Here is a 25,081-nt window from a genome sequence, read left to right on the forward strand (position 1 = left end):
ATAATGTTGAAGTATCAGCATATAATGACAAAGTAGTAGCATATAATGACAAAGTAGTAGCATATAATGACAATTAGTAGCATATAATGACAAGTAGTAGCATATAATGACAAAGTACCAGCATATAATGACAAAGTACCAGCATATAATGACAAAGTACTAGCATATAATGATGACAAAGTACCAGCATATAATGACAAAGTAGTAGTATATAATGACAAAGTACCAGCATATAATGAATGTTCTCCATATAAGGCAGTTACAGGGTTCCATACCCATAATCACCATGAGCCATGTAGCATAGTGGTTAGCGCGTTAGTCTCAAAGCAGTATCATACTTCGGTATTTTATTGCTGGGGCTCGAATCCCACGTATACCATCTAATATTTTTGTAAATGAAAATTTTTTAAGAGATTTATTTTTTCTCAGAAAATGTTTTTTTCCTCATAATTTCATAAATTTTAATAATGAGAAATAAAATTTAAATATTCAATTAATATTTACATATCAAATGTGATTTCTTAATATCTGACACTGTAGGCATTCTGCCCACCTTATCCCCCCACCTTCTTTACTTCATTTTAAAATCAACATGTTTTGTACCCGCGGAGCACACTAAATGACAATGTAACGTCAAAACTTAATGCCAAAAATTTCTTTTAAAATAATATCCCCCCCCCCCCCCCAGCAGGAACACAACGTTGTTTAAACGTTGAATATTAGTTGAAGTTGGGTTTAGACGTTGATAAATCTAGATACAATATTGATTCAACGTTGACCTTTCAACGTTGAAAATGTGACGTTGATTCAACATTGAATTAATTCAAATTGAGTTGAATTGACAACATTGATTCAACGTCGGATCTTCGCCGAGCGGTCCAATCCTATTTTTCGCTGATAGATAATTCGGACTAAAATAGTGTTGGACTATCAAACTGTCGGACCATAACGAGGTTCGACTTGACAAAGTCGCACCACCGTATATCATTACTAACTATTATAACTAACATGGATGGTAAATATAGAAATTTCACAAATTCAATGATAAAAAATGAATTCAGTACGAATTTGCCAAAGTACGAATTAAGAGGATAACAGCAGGACATCCATTCCGGAAAATATTTAAAAAGACAGCATTACAGTTACTGGTAAGTTTTGAGAATCTTAAAGTTTTTTTTCCATTTTTTACTGAAATATAGTTTTAATTTTACAATTTTAACATATTTCATTATAAAATTATATTTATTGCATCAAATTGTACCAAAGCTGCACCACTCTGTCCACTCAGAAGACCAACACAATTCATTAGAGAATACTAATCAGATAACACCATCCCCGGAACTCTAACACCAAGATTTAATTAAAAATTTACACTTCAAAGGAAACGTTTCGGCATGTCAGGGTATCACTGAAGGGACATAATTTGTGAAATGCGTATCTGGTGCATCAAAAGTGGTACCGTATAAGATTTACATCTTATCTTGGAAGGTTTCATGTTCTTGACTATTTCACGACCACATGTGAAAAATTCAATGCTCCCCCCTCCCGGAAAAAAAACAACGTTGAATTAACTTTTATTCAATGTCTAATCAACATTGATTTTCAACATTGAATCAAATTTAAGATTTCAAAATTGAACTCAATTTTCAAAATCTAACATAAACTAAACGTTGAATCAACATATATAACCAACGTTGATTCAAAGTTTTTTTTCAATGAAGTGTGCCAGCTGGTCCTATACATTTCACACAGTATTATCCAATACCCACTCATTTAAAAACTTTTTTTTCCTAATACTTGACATTTATTTATCAACAATTGTTTTCGATGTATAATTTTCTTTTTTATGTTTTTTTTTAATTTCTTTTATTACATAACTCTGCTTCCACAGCATATGTCTTTCCTTCACGTCCCAACTTTTTGAAGTCGCTGTACAGATTTTCACATTAAACCTTTTCTTCACGGATTGTCCTCATCCGATACAGAGTCTCTGTCAATCAAATACTACCTGTACTATATGTCCACACGTGCACAACTCGCTTGTGACATTTTTTTTTTTCATTCCTCTAACATTTTAAGAGTTTATTCAGGATTTTTGCTGAGTAAAAAACAAAATGGCATCGTTATCTGTTGCTCAGTGACGTTCTAAAAGGTCATCGTTTTTGTCGTTTTCAATGAGGACTACCCGTCTTCTAAAGTTGTTTTCTTTTCAACGAAGCAAAATATTAAGCCATAATTTGGGATACGAATCGGTGTAACAGTTCTTAAGGATGACGTTTACTCAGGTTTCAGAAATCAGAGAGGAAATTTTATAAAGTATAATATATCAAATCAAAAATTGTTCTAAATGGATAAAATAACTAAGTTTTAACTCAATATCAATTTAAAAATTTATATGTAAGTACTTGAAGAAAATATACAGGAACAAAACTCAGTGTATGGCTATGCAGAGGAAATTCGGATTAAATTTTTAATTTTTCATCTTTGTCAAAATTTTTATTTCTTGCAATATTAATCACAAATTAAAGGTTACATGTATTTGAAGACATCATTTTGCAAATTTTATATGTTTTTAAGCTCATAAATTATTTCAAATAAATGAATGCTATGAAATAAAGAAATTCAAAAACATGTACAAAAACCACTGCAGTCAACATATCTCAATAATTTGATCATTGACCCCATATAACATTAATATCATGAGAATAGGGGTAACAAAAGTAACCTGAGGCTATAAATAATTTAAAGTTCTTATCAGTCAGATTTTTGCAATATTTGATTAAAAATAGGGAATAAATATTAATATGACAGAGGAAATTCGGACTGTAATAATTATCACGTTTATGGCCCAAACTCTACTCATTTCTTTATATGAAGAAACTCTGTTCCATTGCTATAATATTTCATTATTTAAAGAGTTTTGTTGCTTATAATATTTTGTGAGTGAAGAAAAAATTGGTCATAGTGTGAAAAATTGAGGTATTTCCCGAGAAATACTCAGGGGCCCCTAGCATGAAAACGAGGTCATTGACCTAGTTATTTGAAATTGAAATTTAACACAAGAATCATAGGTGTACAATGTGCAATAGGTGGTTTTTCGTTCTTATCAGTAGATTTTTTAGTCATCTGAGTAAAGGTATACCTTAAGGAGGCTTGGGGGTCAACAAATTAACCACCAGATTTAACTTATTCTTTTAGATACGGTATCTTAAGCTATCAACTATCATTTGGCAAAGAAAAATTCATACATTTTAGTTTTAAAATTTGATCATTTTTGTATATTTTTATCGGTGTCCACATATATATCTAAACAGCAAAGAATACTTAAGATATTTTTATATCTTACGGATTAATTATTTATGTTATTTCCGTTCAAAAAATTTATATCAATCCATGCATCAAAATTTTGTTTGTATTATGTATCCTATAATAGGTTAAATATTCACAAGTCGGCCAATCGTCGCCCAATCATCGAGCTCTGAGCTACAGTTTGATTTTAACCGTCGGCCGAAATTTTCAACACCCTTATTGTCAAACGACGGACGACCGACTTCATAACTGACTGCCGATGGTCGGACGATGATCGAAGGTTGGTCGACGGATAACTGCAGTTGAAGAAATCGGCCACCGACGCATGAAAAATTATAAGTTGGACCGATGGACACAAAATTGGTCGGCCGACAAAAAAATAGGTCAAAATCGGCCAAGACAACGGCTGATGAACTGACGACTGTCACCCGAAGAATCCCATTTTTGCTTCAAAAACCCGTCGGCCGTTGGTCGTTTTTGGAAAGGTGACTGGGGTTTTAAGGATACATAACACAAACAAAATTTTGATGCATGAATTGACATATATTTTTTGAAGGGAAATAACATACCCAGTAATTAATTGTTTTTAAAAATAAGGAAAGCATTCTCTGTATACTTTAATTTGCAAGTATAGTAGTGGAAATACAGAAAATTTGAGAAAAATTTCCTACAAAGAATTAACTTCCTGAACAATTACGCCTATAGATACAAAATTATTTCAAGACAGTCTATCAGTTAAAGCTTTTGATTGTGTTTTATCAACGAATGCGTGTTTCTGGGGGCCGATATCTGATGACTCGGGCTTATATCTCTTATAATGTGATATTCTCTATACATGATGTGTAATTGAAGCAAAGTAAGACTAATCATGGAAGAGAAAGATGAAATGCTGTGTTGTTCTTTATGAATATAAAATTAGTGGCTTAAAAATATACTAGAACTCATGTCCTCCGCTGTTCCCTTAACAGAACAATTTGAATTAGTAGTGATATCAGTTTTGATTGATTTGTTTCATAACAGCTGTTTGGTCTTTGTTTTTATACTAAATGCGGCTATGGGATGAATACTTTATACATAACCATTCCTCACGATAAATTAAAGTCTTGATATCATTAACAACTGCTTTTTCAATAAAAATGAAACTCGTAAATTCACTTACATGGTCAATGGTCATTTGCAAATTGTTTTTTTTAAACACATTCTATTGCACACACAAGTACTTTGAAGTTGTCATCAAAAAGATGCTTGAGTTACTGATTGACAATATTTATGTGGTTTTTGGAAGCTAGGTCTTCCAACAATCTCTTGGAATTCCAATGGGTACCAATGGCGCTCTGTTATTAGTAATTAGCAGACCTATTTTGTATTCATATGAAGCAAAGTTTGTGCAAAATCTTATGCGTGAAAAGAAGAAACACTTGCTGTGGCCTTCAGCTCGACATTTAGATTTATCAATTAACAATGGTAATTTCCATTCCTATGTCGATACGATATATCCTAGGGAGCTTGAAATAAAAGATACCACAGAGTCTGACACATATGTTGCATACTTGGATATTTCACTTGAAAAAGACGTTCATGGTAATGTAACAACCAAGCTCTTTGATAAACGTGATGACTTCAACATTTTTATCGTCAAATTCCCTTACTTATGCAGCAATATACCATTATTTATACACTGAATTAACGACAGATTTTGTCCGTTATTTCCCGATCTTGACAAGGAGTACACGGTAGGTGTGATCGGTAGCAGGGGATGCTCACTCCTCCATGGCACCTGATCCCACCTCTGATGTTTTGGAGGTCCGTGTTTGCTCTGCTCCTATATTTTTTTTTTATTGTTTTATGGACTTTGATATTAAATACTGTTCGTTATCTCCATATTCTTCATCCTTCATCAATACATACATGTAAGGCTCACGGTGCATTGGTGTGACCAGTCAACAAGGGCTTCTTACTCCTCTTGGGAATTTGATCCCACCTCTGGAGTTTCGGGGTCCGTGTTTAAAGCTAAGTATTGTTTCTGATTTTTTGATCGATCGCTGTTCGTAATCTTCATGCTAAAATTATAACAATAACACCGATGAGGAAATATGTTGTTGAGGCATATTGCAAGGCGGAAAATAATATTGAACTATTTGGAGAAGAAATATCAATGTTGCAGGATTTTTTGGATTATCACTCAAGAAATAGTCCTGCTATAATAACTTAACTTAAGATCATGAACCAGCCTCAGATTTAAATGAAAATTTCAACCATCCATAAAATGTTTCCTTTTGAACCGAAAGTCTTACTTTGCATGCAATATCAATTTATTAATGCAAAGTGAAAAGGTACTTTGCTTCATTTCTAATAAATATGAGCGCAATATACATTTTTAACCCAATTTTGAGGTGTTTCAAGATCCTGCTGACTTTATCAAAATGTGTGGAAGAAAAATACTTGTAAATAAAAAAAATCATGCTTTCTTCCGCAAAACATAAATCGTATGTTTTATCTGTTTGAATTTGATGTCGGGTTTTGTAAGATAAGACGTACAATATATTTCCATTTAAAAGCACTATTTTTATTAAAGGGGTATTTCAATCTACGCAAATCATTCGGTTTAAATTTGCTTAGAGCAAGAAAGAGGAAGTTTATCATATTTTGCGGATATGTGCTCTTTTCTCAAAAACTTAAATTTAAAAAGTAAGGTAAGCTTGATTTATATGACGTTGAAATTAATGTTAAGCACAGTTATTAAAAGAGTGTTTTTAACTATTCAGATTTTTGCAAGCCACCGACCCTATAGGAGAAAATAATGCTGATTTATACATGCTCAGATAAGTAAGTGCGATCAGTTTAAAAAATATTATGGTTGTTTAAAGGCCTTGTATATATATTTGAAACGGTTTGTAACTTTGAGTTTGGTAGTTTCTTGTCGATTACAAATATCTCGCAATTATCGCAATGATAATGAATCTCCTTATTGCTATCTTTGAATATATCAGGATTATCATGAATAATTAAATTCCTCAAGTTTTTTTTAAATTAAGAAAATGATTTAAATAGGGACCCAAGTTATACAGTATAACCTGGTTTGGGGCGGTTTACGATTTATAAACCGGAAGCTTTATAAGTATAGAAAACATGACAATTTTCCCTTAAAACGTCTTCAAATAGTTCATATTTTAAACGTAATGTCAAGCGGATTGAAATGTTTTGACATCAGTCACTGTGACGTAGGCAACCCAGGTTATACAGTTTAGATTAATTTTTCATCCAATCAAATGACGCGTTACAACCAAAATTAAATTATTCAAATTTAGTTTCATTATTTGTTAATTTAACGCCCCTCTCGAGTTGTTTTTTTACTCATTCGGAGACATCACCTCATGCCGGCGGAGGGCTGCAAATTTTGTCCTTTACACGACACTCAGAACCATTAAGCAAGTGGGGGTCTTTTTCGTGCCCCACGACTTAAGAATCAGTTCCTAAATCCTTGTCACTAAAGTTTGAGCTATTTCTAAAAAAGATTTGATTGAAATTTGTCAAAAAAATTGATTGAGGAAGGCTTTCGTATTAATTTTGTGCATTACCTGTGACAAAACCTTTCCAAATATGCTATGTATGTTGATCTGTGACCTTGACCTACTTTTTTCAAAATTTTATCATTGCCTATGGCTTTTTTTCTGAGAAAAGATAGGGATTTCATATTCGACATTACTTGTGACAAGGTGTTTCCGAGCTTGTTTTGAAATTGAAATTTGACTTAAGTCTGTTTTGTTGATATCTGAAGGCACAGACAAGAATAATATTTCAGAAAGAGAGTACAGCGAACTGCCGCGGACTTGAAAAAACAAATGTTTCAGTAGTGTAATGTTACATGTATGATGGAATGACACATTTCTTTGTTAACCAAGCCATTCGTTTTTAGAAAATGAAATTTGAGAATATTAGATAAGAATACATGTATGTATATAAAAAATATAAGAATCAGTATGTTTGTGTTTCATCCATAAGTGTCTACACATATATTCAAAATATTATGTTTTGTCTGGGTATTATTCACAAATGTCCGACTGAAAAGGTAAATATAGTTAAACATGTAAGCATCAATAAATGTTGTTTATGCATGCATTTAATATTTATATCATTTATGATATTTTAAATCCTCCATTTCGCCTGATCCCACCTTTGTTGTTTTATAGTTCTATGTTTGCTCTGCTCCTGTTTTGTATTGTTTGAATAACCTTTTGAGCTTCAATACTGTTCGTTTTCTCCGTATAATTAACTGGTTTCTGCATGCCTCTGCCATGTCTGAAAAACAAAATTACCAAAGAAATTCGATATTACTAACACTGGTTATAGTAATCGTGAATTAGCGTTAGGTTGTCTGTGCCGTTTATATATTTTTATAAATATTTTCTAATTCGTTAATTAGCGCATCGTTTTTCGCATCATAGCCGCCAAAATAAGAAAAAAAAACAGTTATAATAGTACATGTACTTAAAACATTGCTGTGACGTCAAGCCTTTGTTCTTGCAGTCTAAAAATTTACCTGTAGCCGTCCGATAATAATAATTACCAGTCTGATAATATATTATCGGACGGCAATGATAACAAAATCGGACGGTATTTAAAAAACAAAAAGAAGAGTGAAATTAAGATCTTAAATAAGTACAGAAACCCCCAATAAAAATGTTAGGGAAAAAATTCAGGAAACCAAACGCAAGGAAATTAATTAAGTTGATCACACTACAAAATAGCAAATCCATGAAAAGAAATCTGAGTTTAAACCTTCCACAACATTAATACTTTCCACTCTCTGATTTTTTTTTTTTTTTGATTCAGCACTTTGAATAAGCGAATTTAAATCCATTTCTGAAAAAAAGATTCTGCAATCTCCTTTTATGTTTCTTCCCCGATGGCCACACTTTCAAAACCTGAGAATTTCCATTATCTAATCTAAAATTTCAGCTAGTAGGGTAAAAATCCGCATTTTACTTTCCATGGTGATGGTTAAAATATCACCCCAAAATATGTCAGTATCAATGTCAATTTATGCACATCATAAATAAAAATGCCCCCCCCCCAAAAAAAAAATCTTTCACCACCGGACCCCTGTCCTGCTAAACCAAACGACTGCCATTGCCATTGAATGAATGAAATTAATGAAACAAGAGTTCACTCACTTTTTTACCGTCTCATTTCTTTTATCTACTTATTAGACGGGTAGAAAACAATGGGTACCTGAACTCCCATTGTGTTATTATCGGACTCCTCCAGGTAACTTTTAGACATTTAAATGGCAATGTTTTAAGTAAGATATATGCCTCATACTATTCTATATGTAAAATTATCAGACAGTTTTCGGCCCTAACGGGCCTCAAACAGTCTGATAATTTTACATATAGAACAGTATTCGGCATATATCCATTACATACACAACACATAACAGCGACTAGATTGAATTAGTCAGCCGTAACGAAAAGTTAATATACCACAGTCTTGATATAGGAAATAGGAACACTATTTGTGCTTTTATGTCCAAATTAAGCTTACGTATCACTACCTCTCCATACACTCCTGAGTTTTAATTGAAAAGAATTGGTTAAGGTCATTGGCAACGCAGGATTTCCGGAGAAAAAAGGCTTATACCTAGGTTTTTTCATTTATAAAAATAGTCATTGAGAGTGATCTCCCGTATGGAATTCTCTAGGCGGTGAAAACCAATAAAGCGTGTGTTGCAGACTGAGAGGTAAACAAAAGCACGTGTGTCACTGTGTGTTTTTTATCTGATATGTAATAAAAGAAAAGCAGCGATGGATTTGTTTACATTGTGCCGAGGGGGCAGTCAGTCAACAAGTCGTCATTTAGAATAAGTACATGTATGCTGGGAAGTGCAAAGAATTATGCTGAAAGTGGTGATAGCTAGGTAGAATGAATTAGAACGATTCTATAGGTATTGTGAAGGAGGCATCATTAAAAGTGAATAATAAATCCATGCAAAAATGTTTAATGACAGCTCCTTTCAAATAAAGTAAATTATAGTATAGAAACAAACAGTCAGTCTCTTGATCATTATAAATAATAATTAGATGTAAAGGGAAGTAACCCAAAATCAAAGAACAGTGCTGGTATTTCTGTGTTTTGTTTCTATATTTGCAATTTCAGCCAAAGTATATGTTTGTCATCGGAAATGAAGATTCAACAATGTATTTTATGTATAAACTTTATGAAATAAATGGGTTTTAGAAAAAACTTATGGTTAAAAATAATATAAGACCATTTTTTCAACATTTTACATAGGAAATGCATTGAGAATTATAAAAACATTGATTTGACAAAATCTTTAAAGGAATGCTGGCTTGATGGGTAAAAAGGACCTGAAATGAACATGTTTCGTACCATTAAACCTGTTCAAAAGTTCTTGAAAAATTTTATACAAAATCCAGAAACGTTGCCAATAAAAAAACCCATTATCATTAGAAAAGTATACTTGCGAATGAATTATGAATCTAATGATATCAATTATCAAAGATAATAAGTGATTATTATTATTAATATTATTGCTATCGAAAGATATGCATCTAAAATCAAATTCTTTGTGCAATTAATAAATAAAAAGCTAAATAAGACAAATTCAAAATACAATATATATCGCTTCAAGTATTAGTTAATGTCTTAGAGTATCCTTTGTAGTAAGAATAGTGCATTTTATGAATAATTCGATGGTTTTTAGTTTCACGAGGATTTGTGAGTGAAGTTAGCAAACATTACTTAGTCAAGACGTATTGCAAGACGTATTGCATGTAAGACTATATTTGCTGCTTGAAAAAAAACCACGATTAGTACTTCTAAAGAATTGATGAAAAAGTTTCTCAGCTTCCACCGAAGAAGGTAAGCTTTAGCTTAGATGTCAAGGGTCAATTCATCCTATAGATATTTATTAAAATCAACTTATGTAAGATATTTTGGTGGAAAGAATGAAATATATGGAGATGTCAAAAGTCCATAAATCAATACATAATTGGATTGGAGCAGAGCAAACACAGACCTAAAAATATCAGAGGTTGGATCAGGTACTATGGAGGAGTAAGCATCCCCTGTCGATCGGTCACACCCATGTCAGAATCAGATGACAATTTCAAATGATCCTTGTCATGATTGGAAATAACTGAAAAATCCGTCGACAATTCGTATATAATGGCTTAAGAATTCATATGAGAAACGTCAATCAGCATATGACTTAGTGATAAAATGTATTTTCTGACAGGGTCATTGTATCGACCATAGAACAATTACTTAAAACGAGACTGCTGATATTCTTGTCTCAGCAATTTGTATGTCAGTAATATACCTCGTTTTCGAAATTGTTCATACGTAGAGCATGCTCTTGTGTATCGAATCAACCTAGAGATATAAACCACGTATGCAGGTGATGAAGGTTCATTGCTGCATAAATAAGGGAATTTGACGATTGAAAAGTTGGTCATGACGTTTATCATGAAGCTTCTTAGAGTATCTTTTTCAATATTTGAAACAGATGTGTCAGACTCTTTGGTATCTTTCATTTCAAGCTCACCGGGATATATCGGATCGACAATGAAAAGATGACCATTGTTAATTGCTAAATGTCGAGTTAAAGGCAACAGCAAGTGTTTTCATCATTTCACGTATAATACTTTGGACAAATTCTGCTTCATATGAATATGTAAATAAGTCTGCTAATAACGAGTGAGATTATTTGTGTAATTAGCATATATACATGTATATATAGATAGAACTGATGGTCTACTGATATTTTTAAAGGTTTTTAATGATTTGAATAGTTGTGCTTTATTGATGGGAAATAGAGCACCCATTATTGATTTGTGTCTTTTTTAAGCGCGGACGTCTAACTTGATGATTGCCAATTGTAAGTACAAAAACTTTGTCTCATTTCTTTTATCAGCTAGTTAGCGCGTAATTCTTTCTTGTAGTAATACAATCTGAATGTAGTAAAATATCTCAAAGTAATATTGCCTAATGATATAAAACAAAACCCGTAGACGCAATATCAAATTTATAATAACAATAACTTCCTTAAATTTAGCAAATAACATGCGTAGTTGATTTATCGATCGATACAAATGGACAAAAGGTAGACTGGTTGACACCATATACATGTAATATTATTTACATCAAAAAATCTTTTAAGTTGTTGAAACTGTTAAAAGTTTGGCTCAAATACTCCTTAATGCATAAACTTTATCGTCGATAATTCAATTCTTTATTGGCATTAAGGCACTTCATACAATAATACATTGTTAGGCATACATACCGGGGCATACATTGATACATTACAAAATATTTTAACTGTAGCAAGCTTGTTTCTAACATTAAAACAGTCTCTGAAATGTAGACAATTGTGTATACTCACCTATATGTCAGTTTTTTGGGAGTTAAAGTTTAGTCCAAAAGTCGATGTCCGACTTATAGGCGAGTCATAAAAGACTGGTATTTTTCTGGACGGCAGAACGTGGTACATGTATTCCATAAATATTTTCAACAGTTATCGATGAACAAAGTCTGGATTTATTAAAATTTAATCATGTTTGTATTCTAAGACTAAAAATTAATTACAAGAATTTATTTAGCACTTTTATTTAATAATTTTATTTTTTAATCTTAAGAGGGCATTTTTTTTTTCTCAATGAATCAAAGTTAAAAATCGACCCTCGTTTCCAAAAATATTAATTGAAATCAGGTTTAAAATATCAGAGGATTAATTTGAAATTATCATCTGATTCTGGCAAAAAGTTGTACCGACTTATAAGCGGGTCAATGGCAAATCCCTTCAAAATATCCTCAAAAAAATACAACCGACTTATAGGCGAGTATACACGGTAACAAACAAGATAAGATATTAAGATCTAGTAGTCTTGAATACTTGTGAACTTATTTTTCATTTGATAAAATATAAAGATAATTTTTTAGTAAGTGGGAGACACAAATATGGTTGTATTTCCAGTTTCTAAATATCATGGCTGTATTAGAAGATATTTTGAGAACATACGCAACACACTTTACCTACTGATAACTTTTGAAGATATTCTTCGTAATTTAAGATTATAGTGCCATCAAATGATCAGGGTCTCTGAAAGATATCAATTGATGAAAATTCTTGTATAATTCAAAGAAAAATATACCAAAAATACTAACATTTATTCTAGATGTTTAGTATATCCAAAAGTGTTTAAGAAGAAGGGTACAACAGCATATCTAGACATTAAAATGTAGCACTCGATTTCTTTTAGTATTGGAACTCTTCAACTCCATCTTAAACAATATCATGTATTCCTCTACACCATCCTAATTGGTGCCAAGCAAAAAAAGACTTTATTTTTGTTCAAAACTTTGATTTAAGACGTTTTGGATTCTTCTCCATATAGTCTGTGTACTAATCTTTGCACTCGCTCTCTCTTAAAAATGTTTGCATATGTCTTTTTCAGTCATCACAAAATATGCAGGAACCACCAACTCCAATGGAAACAAGGACCCTTCCAGGGAAAGTATGTACACTTCATGTACGCGAGTAAATAAAAAATGGGAATTGAATATATACACATTTTCATTTCTTACTAACACCAAAAATTTTTTTTAAAGACACGTAATTTTTAATTTTAGTAAAGTTTATCAAAAGCATGTTAAAAATCAGTATTTGTTCTCTGTCATCGAGTATTATGACTGTATTGACTCAATTCATTTTAATGAAAAAAAAAATACAAGTGGAAAACCAAAAGTTAAAGTTGACCTGATATTCATTTGAAAATTTGTGAACAAAGAGTTACCGAGAGCGTAGAGTCTTACTTTTTCTTAAATGCAAAAAGATAAATTAGGCTTTGCCGCATTCTTTTTTTCAGATTTTTAATGATCCTATATGGGGTCCAATAAAGATGAATCCTGTCTGTGTCAAGATTATCGACACTCCTGAGTTTCAAAGACTAAGATTTATAAAACAACTTGGAGGCTGTTCATTTGTTTATCCTGGAGCATGCCATACACGTTTTGAACACTCCATTGGGTATATATCTCTCTCTGTCTATCTCTCTCCCTATCTCTATCAAATATTCAATATGTAACAGCTGGGTTTATTCCTCTATCACTTGCGATATAAAATCCATATCCTACAAAAAAAAATTGAAATTGTGTTTAAATCCTAGTACTATTTTCTTTTACAACTATCAGCTGTAAAAAAGAGACACTTCTAATCTGTTTCAGGATGTATTATGTACTCCATTTTTAATCAAAACTTATCTTACAGAACATGTTATTTAGCTGGACTTCTTGTGCGAACTCTCAAGGCTAACATGTCTACAGATCCAGAATATAAAAATATTAATGAAGATATATCTATAGATGAAAAAGATATCCTGTGTGTAGAGATTGCTGGGCTTTGCCATGATTTAGGTACATGTAGGAATCGGTAAATCCTCCAACTGCCAGAAAAAACTTGACATTTAATTTGTATTCTTTATTAATTATTCCTTATTCTTTCTCCATTTTTCAAATCCGACATTCTTTCACAGAAACATAACTTTCCACCTCTAATTCATTCTTGTATAACGAAACTTTGATGATGAATTTGTCAATATTTTAAGTGTGGCTGGGCCTACTAATTATTCAGATCTTATTTCTCACTGGTTAACTAAATGATTCAATCATTACCACTGGTAGTATTTATTAATTTGATTTAAACATATGCAGAATGTATGTTTCAAAGTGCATTCTGACAATTTTTGAACCAGCTTAAAAAGTTTGTTTCTCTTTTTCTTAAAATTCTAGAAAATCGCAATTATCCGTCCAAAAATAATGAAATACTATAAACTAATGTAAATACGTATCTGCTCAGCATTCACCCATGTATATGTAATGTAATTATGTCTTCTAATTACTTGAAGAAAGAGGTTGTCCGATCCATTTTGAGCTGAAAATGCATCCTAATACATGCATTATTATTAATGTGAATATTGAATTTTAATGTAAGCCATATTTGTTCGATTGATGAAGAATTCGACTTTAAAAAAAGACGTTCGATTCTTAAAAATATATGAAACTGTTTTTCCTTACATTAAATTGATATATTTCGAAACAAAAGTTTTATTATGCAAATTATTACAATTAAGGTTTATAGCTTTTTATGAAGAGACTTACTTTTACAATCGACGACTGACTTTTACATTTAAAACAGAGACAAATTCCAATTACGAAAATTTAAAAGTCAGCTGTCAAATGTAAAAGTCTCTTCATAAAACTCCATCAAGACATATAGGCACACTTTCTTTGTAGGTCATGGGGCATTCTCACACTTGTTTGACCTGATGTTTATTCCTAGGATTAATAGAAAATCAAAGTGGAAGGTCAGTGTCTTTTTGAAAAAGTATATATATGCGTGTTATGTTTCTCAACCTAAAGCGTGTTGAATTATTTATACTTTCTACCACTGAATGTTTTATTACAGCATGAGGAGGCTTCCATTCAGATGCTAGATAGGATCTTCGACCAAAACATGCATGATCTTCAAGAATGCGCAGAAATATATGGACTTGACCTACAGAAAAATTCTAAACATAGACAATTTATTAAGGATTTAATAAAAGGGGTACATATTAACATATTTAATATAAGATAATGTATATTTAATATTTTTAGGTCACCTGAGTAATCTAGGTTATCTAATGCTATCTCTTTTCGTCCATCGTCGTCAGTCGTACGTCGTACGTCGGTCGTAAACTTTTGAACATTTTCAGCTTCTTCTCTGGAACCACTGAACCAATTTCAACCAAATTTGTTATAAAGCATTTATGGATAAAGGGGAACAAAAATTGTGAATTTCATGGTCTCTCCCCCCCACCTGGGGCCTGAGGGATGGGGCCAAAACCACTAAAATTAATGCAATCTTTCAAAATCTTCTTCTTTACTCCTGGACATCAAGCAGTCAAATTGTTTGCATGATTGTTATCAGCATTGAGTCTTCAATCAAAATTGTGAAATTCATGGCCCTGGGGTCAGGGGCTCTAGTGCTAGGGCGGGGCTAATTGATTATATAGTGAAAATGTATTATTAGCTCACCTGAGGCGAAGGCTCAAGTGAGCTTTTCTGATCAAAATTTGTCCGTTGTCTGTCGTCGTTGTTGTCGTTGTCGTTGTTGTCGTAAACTTTTCACATTTTCATCTTCTTCTCAAGAACCACTGGGCCAATTTCAACCAAACTTGGTACAAAGTATTCTTGGGTGAAGGGGATTTAAGTTTGTTCAAATGAAGGGCCACGCCCTTTTCCAAGGGGAGATAATCATGAATTTGTTAAAAATTAATGGCATTTTTAAAAAATCTTCTTCTCCAGAACCGCTGGGCCAGGAAAGATGAAACTCATGTGGAATCATCCTCAGGTAGTGTAGATTCAAATTTGTTCAAATCATGACCCCCGGGGCTAGGGTGGGGCCAAAATGGCCGACCCTAGTTTTACATAGGAATATATAGGAAAAATCTTTAAAAATCTTCTTCTCCAGAACCACTGGGCCAGGAAAGATGAAACTCATGTGGAATCATCCTCAGGTAGTGTAGATTCAAGTTTGTTCAAATCATGACCCCCGGGGCAAGGGTGGGGCCAAAATGGCCGACCCAAGTTTTACATAGGAATATATAGGAAACATCTTTAAAAATCTTCTTCTCCAGAACCACTGGGCCAGGAAAGATGAAACTCATGTGAAATCATCCTCAGGTAGTGTAGATTCAAGTTTGTTCAAATCATGACCCCCGGGGCAAAGGTGGAGCCAAAATGGCCGACCCTAGTTCTACATAGGAATATATAGGAAACATCTTTAAAAATCTTCTTCTCCAGAACCACTGGGCCAGGAAAGATGAAACTCATGTGGAATCATCCTCAGGTAGTGTAGATTCAAATTTGTTCAAATCATGACCCACGGGGCAAGGGTTGGGCCAAATTATGGCCGACCAAAGTTTTACATAGGAATATATAGGAAAAATCTTTAAAAATCTTCTTCTCCAGAACCACTGGGCCAGGAAAGATGAAACTCATGTGGAATCATCCTCAGGTAGTGTAGATTCAAGTTTGTTCAAATCATGACCCCCGGGGCAAGGGTGGGGCCAAAATGGCCGACCCTAGTTTTACATAGGAATATATAGGAAAAATCTTTAAAAATCTTCTTCTCCAGAACCACTGGGCCAGGAAAGATGAAACTCATGTGGAATCATCCTCAGGTAGTGTAGATTCAAGTTTGTTCAAATCATGACCCCCGGGGCAAGGGTGGGGCCAAAATGGCCGACCCAAGTTTTACATAGGAATATATAGGAAAAATCTTTAAAAATCTTCTTTTCCAGAACCACTGGGCCAGGAAAGATGAAGCTCACGTGGAATCATCCTCAGGTAGTGTAGATTCAAGTTTGTTCAAATCATGACCCCCGGGGCAAGGGTGGAGCCAAAATGGCCGACCCTAGTTTTACATAGGAATATATAGGAAAAATCTTTAAAAATCTTCTTCTCCAGAACCACTGGGCCAGGAAAGATGAAACTCATGTGAAATCATTCTCAGGTAGTGTAGATTCAGGTTTGTTCAAATCATGACCCCCAGGGCAAGGGTGGGGCCAAAATGGCCGACCCAAGTTTTACATAGGAATATATAGGAAAAATCTTTAAAAATCTTCTTCTCAAGAACCACTGGGCCAGGAAAGATGAAACTCATGTGGAATCATCCTCAGGTAGTGTAGATTCAAGTTTGTTCAAATCATGACCCCCGGGGCTAGGGTGGGGCCAAAATGGCCGACCCAAGTTTTACAAAGGGATATATAGGGAAACCTTTTAAAATCTTCTTTTCAAGTACTTCAAAGCTATGATTAGTGATATTTATATGGAATCATCCTCAGGTAGTGTAGATTCTAGTTTGTTCAAATGATGAATGCCTGGAGGGGGGGGGGGAGTAAATTCAACCCCGATGTGCTCAGGTGAGCGCTGTGGCCCCTGGGCCTCTTGTTTCTTTGAAAATCTTCTCCTCTGCTCTTCTCTGCTCTTGGGCATTGAATAAACTAACTAAGTACATAGTTATAATGAATAAGAGTGCCTCTTCCAGGATTGTGAATTTTATGACCCCTGGGTCAGGGGTTCTGGTGTTAGGGGGGGGGGGGCTCTATTGATTATATCGTGAAAATGCATTATTTCTTTGAAAATCTTCTTCTCTGCTCCTTGGTATCAAATAAACTAACTAAGTACATAGTTATGATGAGCAAGAGTAATTCTTTGAAAATTGTGAATTTTATGGCCCCAGGGTCAGGGGTTCTGGTGTTAGGTGGGGTTGTATTGATTATATAGTGAAAATGCATTAATTCTTCGAGAATCTTCTTCTCTGATCCTGGGTATCAAATAAACTAAGTAAGTACATAGTTATGGTGAGCAAGAGTGCCTCTTCCAAAATAGTGAATTTTATGGCCCTTGGGTCAGGGGTTCTGGTGTTAGTGCGGGCTCTAATGATAATATAGTAAAAATACATTAATTCTTTTTAAATCTTCTAAGCTCCTGGGTTTTATATAAACTAGCTTAGTATATAGTTATAATGCCTCTTCCAAAATTTTATTTTATGGCCCCTGTGTCACGGGATTTGCCATTTGGTTTATAGGGTTTTTGGGCTCTTTTGATTATATAGTGAAAATACATTAATTCTCTGAAAATTGTTTCCTTTGCACCTGGGTATTATGCTAATGATCCAAGTATATATAGTTATGATGAGCAAGTCAGTGCCACTTCCAAACCGATTAATTTCATGCCCCTTGGGTCAGGGGTAGGGGGGGGGGTTGTTACATATTCTGAAAATAAATTAATGCTTTGAAATATGTTCTTTGGTATTAATCTACCATTTATGATGAAATAAATTTTATGATAAAATTTCCAAAATTTTGAAATATGTGGCCCCATGGTCAGTGGTTCCTTTGGGGTGGGTTTAATTAAAGTGGATGTGTATTTTCTCTTTGTTATTCTGATCTACCTCTGGGTATTAAGTAAATAGAGTAATTAAGCATTCTTAGTTTATAATTATGATAAGCAATGGTGCCTCTTTTAAAATTGTGAATTTCTTGGCCTCTGGTTTAAAACACGAACCAAATTCAATTAATGGAAAGTTGTTACATGATACTCAGGTGACCTATAAGGCCCGTGGGCCTCTTGTTCTATATCTCACTCTCGTTTTCAGTAGTAACCTCTCTCTCTCTCTTCCTCTCTCTCTCTCTTCCCCTCTTAAATTCTTTCTCCCCTTTCTCTCTCTCTTCCCTTCTCCCATCTCTCTTTTTTCTTTTCTCTCTCCCCTCCCCTCTCTCTCCCTTACTTTCTCTCTTCCTTTCTCTTACTCAATTTCTTTCTTTCTCTCCATCTCTCTTCCTTTCTCTCTCCATCTATCTCTTTTATTTCTCTCCCTCTATCTCATGTATTTTCATACATGCACAATATTTTAGAAAGAAGATAAAAAATTAGGGATTCAAATTGTATGTAACTGCCGTTGAATTAGACGGCCACCAAAGCATTTTTCAGTGTAATTTTTTTTTAATTACATATTTATGCTTCTAATTATTTCTTTTTGTAGAGGTGTTTTTAAAAAGTTTATTTTATTAATCAATTATAATGAAACTTTTTTTTCAGAAGAAGGACAGAAAGCAAAAAGATGCTAAAAAGGACTTTCTTTACGAGGTAATTAGAAAAAAAAAAAACAATTCTTTTACTGCAGTTTATTAATTTTTTGGAAAATATGATAGAATTTTAAATTTCAGATTGTGGCTAATGAAGAGAATAAAATTGACGTGGATAAATGGGATTACTTTTCTAGAGATTGTCATATGCTGGGTCTGAAGCATGACTTTCAGATCATGCGAAGCATAATGCTGGCTCGTGTCATCAAGTACAAGCGGGGACACCGCATTTCGTTTCCCAAAAAGGCAGGTCTTTTATGAAAGCATATGATTTTACCAGAGTATTTGAAAATTTTCTATTTCTAATCAAAGTATCAATTGACTGTATAAAAATGTTATATTCACCAGAATCATGAACAACCTTTGAGATCACGACTGGGATCATATGATTTTTTTAAAGTGATATGATTAATACGATTTGAGAGAAAAAAAATATATTACAAACATAACGGTATATCTTTCAGGAATACATGAATATTTTCGATATGTACCACACACGCTATACCCTTCATCGCCGGGCTTACCAGCATCCGGTCAACAAAGCCGTTGAACTAATGTTAGTTGTGTATGAGTGTAATTGCTGGAGGTGTACTTTGAATACAATAAAAAAGCAACACCATATTGAATTAAAATATTGTCAGTCATTGCTAGGTCATTGCCACCATTTGTTTATTTTATACTTGCCATATTTTTTTTTTATCAGCGATTGCCCAATCATTTTCAGTGCTGCATTTATTTTTTTCTTCAAACAAAAAAATCAATTACTGCTATCATTTTTTGAATGCATTTTTTTTTAAAACAACACCCATGAAAGTGTTAATATGAAACATGTATTTGAATTGCTGAAAGATTTTGATAAAGACTTTTCCGTTTTATTCTTCCTAATGAAAAAAGACAATGTAAGTACTTAAAAAAGAAATGTTGAATTGTTTGTAGACTTCTAATTTTTTTGACACAGGATTACAGATGCGCTGGTTTTGGCTAATGACAAGCTGACGTACAGTTATAGGTATGTTTGTTGTACATATTAGGTTTGTTTGTTGTACATATCTTCGAAAAAATAATAAAGTACGTGTGATACATATGCTGTTTTACATTGATATCTTTTTATATTATAGAGAGGGAACTAAACAGAAAAAAATGCCACTTTCAGACACCATTAAAAACATGGAAGCATATAGTCTCGTCACAGATGACGTCATTGATCGTATCCGTTTTGAGAATTTCAAAGCTAAAAAATTCCAGGAGGCTAAAACGATAATTAATAGAATTTTCAGACGTGATTTGTATAAATGTGTCGTAGAGAGAAGAGTTACAAAGGTAGAGGACGAGGTTTGTCATTAATGTTTCTTTGATAAGAAATAATACAAATTATTTTCTTTTTGACCCAATTGACAGCACAATTGATATGAAAAGTTTGAAATTATAACTGGTAAAAGAGTATTTTCTAATATTCAATCCGATTAATTCATTGGTTTAATGATAGGAATTTGATTGAATAAACAAGACATTGAAGACATGCTCAAGTCCTCATGTTTTTGTGCTATTAATGTCAAACATAGATGCTTGATAACAATAAACTAGAGAGCAGGGGGACAATACAAAAATCAACAAATTTAAAAATAAAAACATACATATTTGACCATGTGTAAGGACTGCATTGCTGATTAAATTCATTGTTCCAACTGCATGACTGAATTTGTTCCTATTTGCGTTACTGTAAATGTTGCTAAGGTTATTAAGGTCTTCCGCTCAGACGGAAGACCTTCTACCGATTCTGATGGTTAAGATTATTCCCTATTATTCTTTTTTTTGTTTTTTTTTTTCCTAGATGCCAACTTTGAGACCTCATAACTTGCTCATTTCTTAACGAATTTTGCTCAAATTTTCAGAGTTTTTAAACGTTACAAAACTCAATTAGAATGTTTTCAAAAATCTCAAAAATTCCCTTCCGCTTTTGAGTTATTTCCCTTTAAATGAAATATGGCTGGAGCAGAAATCCTACTGAATTCAAATACTAGAAGAATTGAAGTTGTGCACATCGCTTTTTCTTTTTCGATTTCTGCCCTCAAAATGGTGCTAGATAGGGGTCAAAAATGAGAATGCCTAAAAGCGCAAAAATTTACATATATTTCCTAATGTATCTTTTAAACTAAAAATAATTTGTTAAGACATGTTTGACAAATATTGTGCATAATTTTAAGATCTATCATTTGACATCATTAAAAAGGGGCTGGCCCCTCAAATTAGGGATCTAGGGACCTTGAAAGACCTTGAAAGTTTTTGCTCTATATAACTCAAAAACGGTAAATATTTCGATATGGTTATCGATATGAAATGGGTTCTTTAACATCTTATTGATCTCATGAAAACGTTATTTTGTTCGAGTCATGTGTTATTAAATGAGCAGAAAACTTTATAATCCATGTACAGGTAAGTGATTTTATACGGCAAGTGAAGAAGAATTCTATGTGCGTATGCGTATAACACGTATATAACTGAAATAAACTGGACAAGAATAATATTCCTATAGCTAAATTGAATGTTTAACTTTGTTTAAATAAGTTTTTAACGTATTCTCGAGCTGGATGTCATACAGATTATTCAGAGACAACTTTCTCCTTGTGTTTAGTTTAAAGAACAAGACGGGAGAGAGGAAAAATACTTTTTAAGTATTAATATTCAATGTAACATTATTTATTTAAAATAAATTCAAGCTTAAGATAATTCATTGTCATTCAATTCATGCATCGTGAAAGTTTTGTGTGTACAGTGTGCGTGTTGTGTGTGTACAGTTATCACATGGTTTTGAAACCCGTTTATCGATCGCGCAGTGAACTGTATACATTCGTGAGGTCAACATTAACGCTCTTTGATTTTTACTAGAGTCCTAGATTTAAGATCAAGAAAAATATGTCATTTGCGCTAATCGTAAGAATATACACAAATATAAAGGTTTTCTTGAACATAAATATAAAGGTTTTCTTGAACATGATTTAAAAGTGTTGAATGTCGGATTCTATTCTTTGACGAATAAATAAAAGGTGCTGCGTTTACGCGCGCTTTTCTCATCTGCTGAGGTATCTATGGACGAGTTCATCGGTTACACTGAAGGGTGACACAGGGTGACCTATCGATAACTCTGCCAATTTTGATAGTGATTTAAATTGCACATGTACATAAATTAATGTTAAATTCTACCCTTGTGAAGAACGTTATAGTCTCGTTATTTGAAAAATTGGGGATATCAATACTGCCACTTGTTTTTGATTTATACGGATGATTCTACTTTTGGAAAGGTACACATGTAGTACGAGGATTTTTTAGGCCCCGTACCCCCTCCACTTTGAAGTAATTGCAATCGTTACATGTATACGGGCCTATATCAAGTTATTCTAATTGCTTTATATCATAAAAACTTGCGATGCTGTTTAAATTAGCAAATACAAATAAACATGGCAAATGCGCACAGTAAATTGTAAGTGGAAGTGACATTATTTTCCAATTCTCATGAAAATCGAAAATTAAATGAAGCAACTTTGAGTTTTGCATGAATTGATACATAACTTATAATTGTATTGTACCGAATGTATTTCTTTTATTTCCTCGAATAAAAAGAATATCACTATGACACTATTTTACGGGTACATGATTGTAACTAAGTAAATGCTGTTTTACACGAGGAGCCCCCAAAATATATACATTCCGAGCTTTCAGAATACGAGAGAAAAAAATGAATAATTAGAATTTTTTTTTAACAAATGCAAAATTGTTTCTGAGAAAGCCATGTAGTTGCAAACAAATATTTCAAGCCATTCTTTCGTGTTTATTGGACTAAAAGAGATTATTAAATTTCCTCTCATCGCGATACGTAACCCCCTTCCCTCAAATGATACAATGTTTTCCTTCAGAGTCGAGAATGTCAATTGGTTAGTTTGTTCAGGTACGTACTGGTCAGGACTGGTGTTGAAATCCATGATAAATTCATAACCTATTATAATGTTAACAAATAGTCATATGCGACATTTTTTTATTCGCAGCTCGACAAATAAATGAAAAAAAAAAGATTAGTATGCGTCACTAAACTTTCCTATATATAAACGTTTTAATTTCTAAAACTTGTGCCGATTAGCTCACACACCGACACACACACAAACGTTTTGGTAGCTCGGAATAGTCCATGCAGAGTAAAACTATATATATTTTCTTGATGGCGGAATGTCCAGTACATGTTAGCCTGGTCCCCTGTCTCATCCTTGCCAAGGCCTAGCGACGCGGAGAATCAATCTCCTATGCAGAGTTGTCGTTCGTTCTCTCTCAGACAGTATGAGCCGATGGTAGAGAGTGGCGGAGAATACGAAGGGAACCAGGCTAAGTACATCTAATGTTCACGTCCGGGATAGTCCACGGCGGATCTAAAAACTTCCTTAGATAAATACTGAGTGACAAATTCCTTTTTACTATTTAAACTCAAATTGATATTAGGTAAATAATTTAAGCATATGTCAAAAATAAGCATTAAAAATAATTCTTTTCATAAAATTAAATTCTGTTTAAACAATATAAATCACTAGCTGCGCAAAGACAGACTTAAAAAAAATCATAGGTGGAATCAGGCGAATTTAATCCTTTTATGACACAACCTACCCCGTAACTAGACAGTTGTGTATGATGTATATGTTCTCATCGAAATGACCGGTCTCTTGCGTTTTCTTGAACCTCCAACGTACATGTATTGCATGTATTTGAATAATATGTATTAATAAGTCTTTAAGGAAATCTCATGTAGGAAACCTGATTTATATTCTAATATTTTCCATTATTTTTTATTATTCGTTCTTCTTAATTTATCATGTTCAAATTACATGTATTTATTTTTTAGGGACGTTAAACCTTATTCGTCAGCCAGTCTGTCCATCTGTCACGAGAACTTTAAACTTGATAATAACTATTGAATGAGTTTAAATAGGACTTGTGTCATCTTTGTTTGTGACATCTGATTTTCAAATATACTGTGATTTATGACCCTGTGACCTTGATCTTGGAGCTTGACCCACTTAAAAAAATAACATTACTTTAAATTGACCATAACTTTTGAAAGCTTCCATTTTATAAAAATGTATTAACTGTAACAACACCTTTCAAAATTCATTGATTTTTTACCCTTTGACCTTGAAGTTTGACCTGCTTTTGAAAAACATTAACAATACTCATACCTTTTGAATGAGAAGAGATAGGGCTTTTATTTTATCCCTGTGTATTACCTAAGACAACTCTGACTTTTGACAACTTGACCTTGAGGCTTGATCATAACTTTTTAATGAGGAGAGATAGGGCTTTCATATTACACAAACATCACATGTACGTAACCTGTGATAAAATCATTTCAAATACTAGTATATCATGAACTTTGACCCTGAAGTTTAACCGGCTTTTCCAAAATTTAACCATTGCTTATAAAATTGACCATAACTTTTTACACATGTATATTAGCTGTTACAAGACCTATAAAAAAGGTATGGCTTAAATCATGCAGAGTGTGTTATGGCCTTGATTCAAGGTCATTTAGGATAAGATATTTTGGCTGGATGCATTGTTTGAAAAAAACATGTGTGGTTTTGTCAATACGGTAGCAAACAAATGGAATATGCTCATCACCAGCGTGTGTCATGGTGTGACCCAAGGTCATTTTGACAAGGTCAAGGTCGCAAACATCCTTAACTATCCTTTTTAAATAGTAAAACATACTAAGATTTTATCTACCCTTCCAAGATTGCTTTAACATTAGAACGTGGCATGACCTTGACTCAAGGCCATTTCTCTGTCCGTAGCCCCGACGGAAGACCTACTCGTTGCTTTGCAACGAGCTCGGCTCTAGTTAATGATACATATTGTGAATGGCATTTCACAATGAAATTATGTGGATCTGAAGACCCAAATAACAAAATGATATATATGTACATATTACCTTTTTATCCAGTTGTAAATTGTAAATTTTGATTACAGTCGAACACACTTAACCCTCTCGGCTTCTCATTTACACGAAAGTTAAGTGAAAG

The 25,081-nt window shown here is 33.3% G+C and overlaps 2 protein-coding genes across 3 annotated transcripts; both read left to right on the forward strand.

Annotated features, from left to right (window-relative positions):
• The first annotated feature begins 12,799 nt into the window (after positions 1-12,799).
• On the forward strand, positions 12,800-19,341 carry LOC134232656 (deoxynucleoside triphosphate triphosphohydrolase SAMHD1-like). 2 transcript variants are annotated; one of them, XM_062714641.1, is made up of 7 exons: positions 12,800-12,845; positions 13,197-13,357; positions 13,598-13,749; positions 14,623-14,693; positions 14,795-14,935; positions 18,976-19,023; positions 19,104-19,341. In XM_062714641.1, the coding sequence occupies exons 1-7, from the start codon at positions 12,819-12,821 to the stop codon at positions 19,281-19,283; spliced, it is 780 nt and encodes a 259-aa protein (XP_062570625.1). In that variant the 5' UTR covers positions 12,800-12,818; the 3' UTR covers positions 19,284-19,341. The 2 variants fall into 2 exon arrangements, with proteins under 2 accessions (XP_062570625.1, XP_062570627.1); XM_062714643.1 differs by having other exon boundaries at positions 13,598-13,743.
• Positions 19,342-19,490: 149 nt separating this feature from the next.
• On the forward strand, positions 19,491-20,585 carry LOC134232657 (deoxynucleoside triphosphate triphosphohydrolase SAMHD1-like). Its single transcript, XM_062714644.1, has 3 exons — positions 19,491-19,578; positions 19,981-20,031; positions 20,141-20,585. The coding sequence occupies exons 1-3, from the start codon at positions 19,493-19,495 to the stop codon at positions 20,364-20,366; spliced, it is 363 nt and encodes a 120-aa protein (XP_062570628.1). The 5' UTR covers positions 19,491-19,492; the 3' UTR covers positions 20,367-20,585.
• The last annotated feature ends 4,496 nt before the right edge of the window (positions 20,586-25,081 follow it).

Source organism: Saccostrea cucullata, unplaced genomic scaffold, assembly GCF_032062105.1.
Source record: "Saccostrea cucullata isolate Sc308-1 unplaced genomic scaffold, CSIRO_AGI_Scuc_v1 ctg4192, whole genome shotgun sequence".
NCBI classification, from domain to species: domain Eukaryota; kingdom Metazoa; phylum Mollusca; class Bivalvia; order Ostreida; family Ostreidae; genus Saccostrea; species Saccostrea cuccullata.